General features: G+C 36.6%; 1 protein-coding gene across 1 annotated transcript in view; it reads right to left on the bottom strand.

The window, feature by feature from the left end:
• Window positions 1–2,500, bottom strand: part of LOC106870978 (sodium-coupled monocarboxylate transporter 2) — a 64,698-nt gene that overhangs the window by 24,039 nt on the left and 38,159 nt on the right. Inside the window, exon 5 of the mRNA XM_089352498.1 lies at window positions 1,242–1,396. Within this exon, the coding sequence (XP_089208624.1) occupies window positions 1,242–1,396 (155 nt within the window). The remainder of the gene's footprint in view (window positions 1–1,241; window positions 1,397–2,500) is intronic.

The raw sequence follows: 2,500 nt of genomic DNA on the forward strand, positions 1-2,500 counted from the left end.
AGGGATTGTTAATGGAGTTCCGACCATGCATAGGTTGGTCGAAGGATACTGATGATGAGAAGAATATTTAAATAATACGTTGCGACTTTGAAATTTAAGACACAATACACAGAAAACATTAAGAAATATTGGAGTTAATCCATTGGCTACCCGTAAATAGTCAATGAGGTGGATCTAGGTCGTCGCTTGAGCTGGTAGGTATAGCAGCCAAATCGCATTTAAATTACATCCAAATATATTTAAGAAAAGTACACATTGAATAATGTCGTTTGGAAAAGAAAAAACTGGATGATCAGGACTCGAATTTTTTACCAGCAGTTTGTTCGTTTGAGGTCGTCTTGGGATAAAACAACAACAGCAACTACTACTACTACTACTACTACTACTACTACTACTACTACTACTACTACTACTACTACTACTACTACTTCTGCACTTCTATAGTATATTGTACAGCGTTATACACCATTATACTGGATCGCCGGGCTGTCATATTTCAATTTTCCATGTATCTCTATTTCAGAAAATTGTGACAAAAACTAAAAATGACCAAATAGATGAAGGTACGATATTTGTCTAGCCGCCGATAAGATCTGGAATCAAATCAATTTATTACATGCAGTTAAGCAAGCTGTACAGTTAACTGGGGCTTTCTCTTCTCAATATCTGCCGTAAATAGGTGGACTGGAGCAAATCGATAATAGGAACACTGGCCAAAGCAGCCATCTTACTGCTATTTCGGTGGTCACCATAGATTTGCTTATTGATCACTTTCTACATTGATGCGGAATATATTTAGCTCTTATTCGCTTAACGCAATAAAATCAGAGTTAGACACTAGTTATGCGAGTTAACATCATATAACAGCTATTGAACACTTTTACATTGGTATTAAACTGTTTTACAACGACGATGGCCTCTAGAAATGATAACCAAATATTCTTCAAATTACATCTCACCGTCTTAGAAAAGGGGAATCTCTGCACATAGGAAGAAAAAATAAAAGAGTCACAACTGGAATGCTTTCGATCATATATCTTTTTCAAACAGGGTTGTTTAGGGTTAAACAGCAGCAGCAGCACCAATAACAATAAAAACCTCTGCAATAACGACAACAAGAACAACGACAATGGTGACACCGATAACGACGACTATGATAACAAGAAGAATAGTAGCAACGGCGACAGAATGCTGCAAGTAATAAAAAGAAGAAGAAAAAGACGTCATTTACAGATACGTACTCTAAAAATTTGATCCGATGATTTTCAGCGGCGATTTCCCATGCTTTAGCTAGTCCTCCTACTTCAATGCTTCCTTGGATGAGAACACAAAACAGACCAATAACCATCATACTTGCTTGGAAAGTGTCTGACCATACTACCGCTTTCATTCCTCCCTATTCAATAACAACATGAAAAGCATTTATATTTTGCTTTTTAAGACATCAAATGATTTTCTTATAACGACAAAAAAAAAAAAAAAAAAAAACTAATGAGATTATCTAAGATAAAGAAAGATGAAGAAATGTAACGTTAATGATTTGCCTGAAAGTATTCACGTTGAAAAGGAATGGAAATAGCCATCTTATTTTGTGTATGTGTGTGCGCGTGCATGCGAAAATAGTAACATTTAAGAATTATGTTGCATAACTCCTGGAAACACGTGTATTAAATGCATTCAAAATATCAACATTTGGTTTTGTTTTTATTCTGGTATATGTGTGTGTGTATTGATTTCCAGGTCTTAGACTTGGGTGTAGAGGTATAATCGATTACATTGGTCCAAATATTTGACTAATGCTTATTTTATCACTCACAAAAGGATGCCAAGCAATGTCTACCCAGGCAGGATTTGAACTACAGAACATAAAGAGTATAACTAAATGCTAGGAATGCATTTCCTCCATTACTCTATAGTTTTGGCTGATCCACGAAGTCTATTAACCGCAGCATCTCTAATAACTGCAGTATTAGTGATAATAATGACGGCGGTAACCGCTGCTGCAACATAAACAACAGCAGCAACTTCAACATCAGCGACTGTGACAGTTAATATCAACCAGATCATCAGCAGCATCAACTATGTCAATAACAAGAGCAATAGCAGCGAAGCTAACAATACCAAACAACAGAGGAATCATCACCAACTGCAGCTATGGCAAATATTGCATCGTAGTGGTTACCAAATGTGGTATGCTTTTCCAGTGTACGTAGTATTGACCATAGGCCCGGGAACAGGGGATGCAGGTGGTGCAAGTGCACCCCCTAGAATTTTTGCAGAGTGCGGAACCAAAATTTGCAGCCATATTTATTTTTCTCAGGTTTAGAAAACAGTGAATAAAAAAGTGATGTGTAAAAAGTAGCTTGAAGTTAGGTTCCTTCCCAAAGAACAAATCACAAAAATAAATAACAGAAAAAAAACAAGACCTTGTTTGTGAAAAATTTTGGACCTGGGTTTGCACCCCCTAAGCAAATTTCGTTCCCGAGCCACTGTGATTATA

The sequence above is a fragment of the Octopus bimaculoides genome, chromosome 5, assembly GCF_046866305.1.
Source record: "Octopus bimaculoides isolate indiv1 chromosome 5, ASM4686630v1, whole genome shotgun sequence".
Lineage (NCBI taxonomy): Eukaryota > Metazoa > Mollusca > Cephalopoda > Octopoda > Octopodidae > Octopus > Octopus bimaculoides.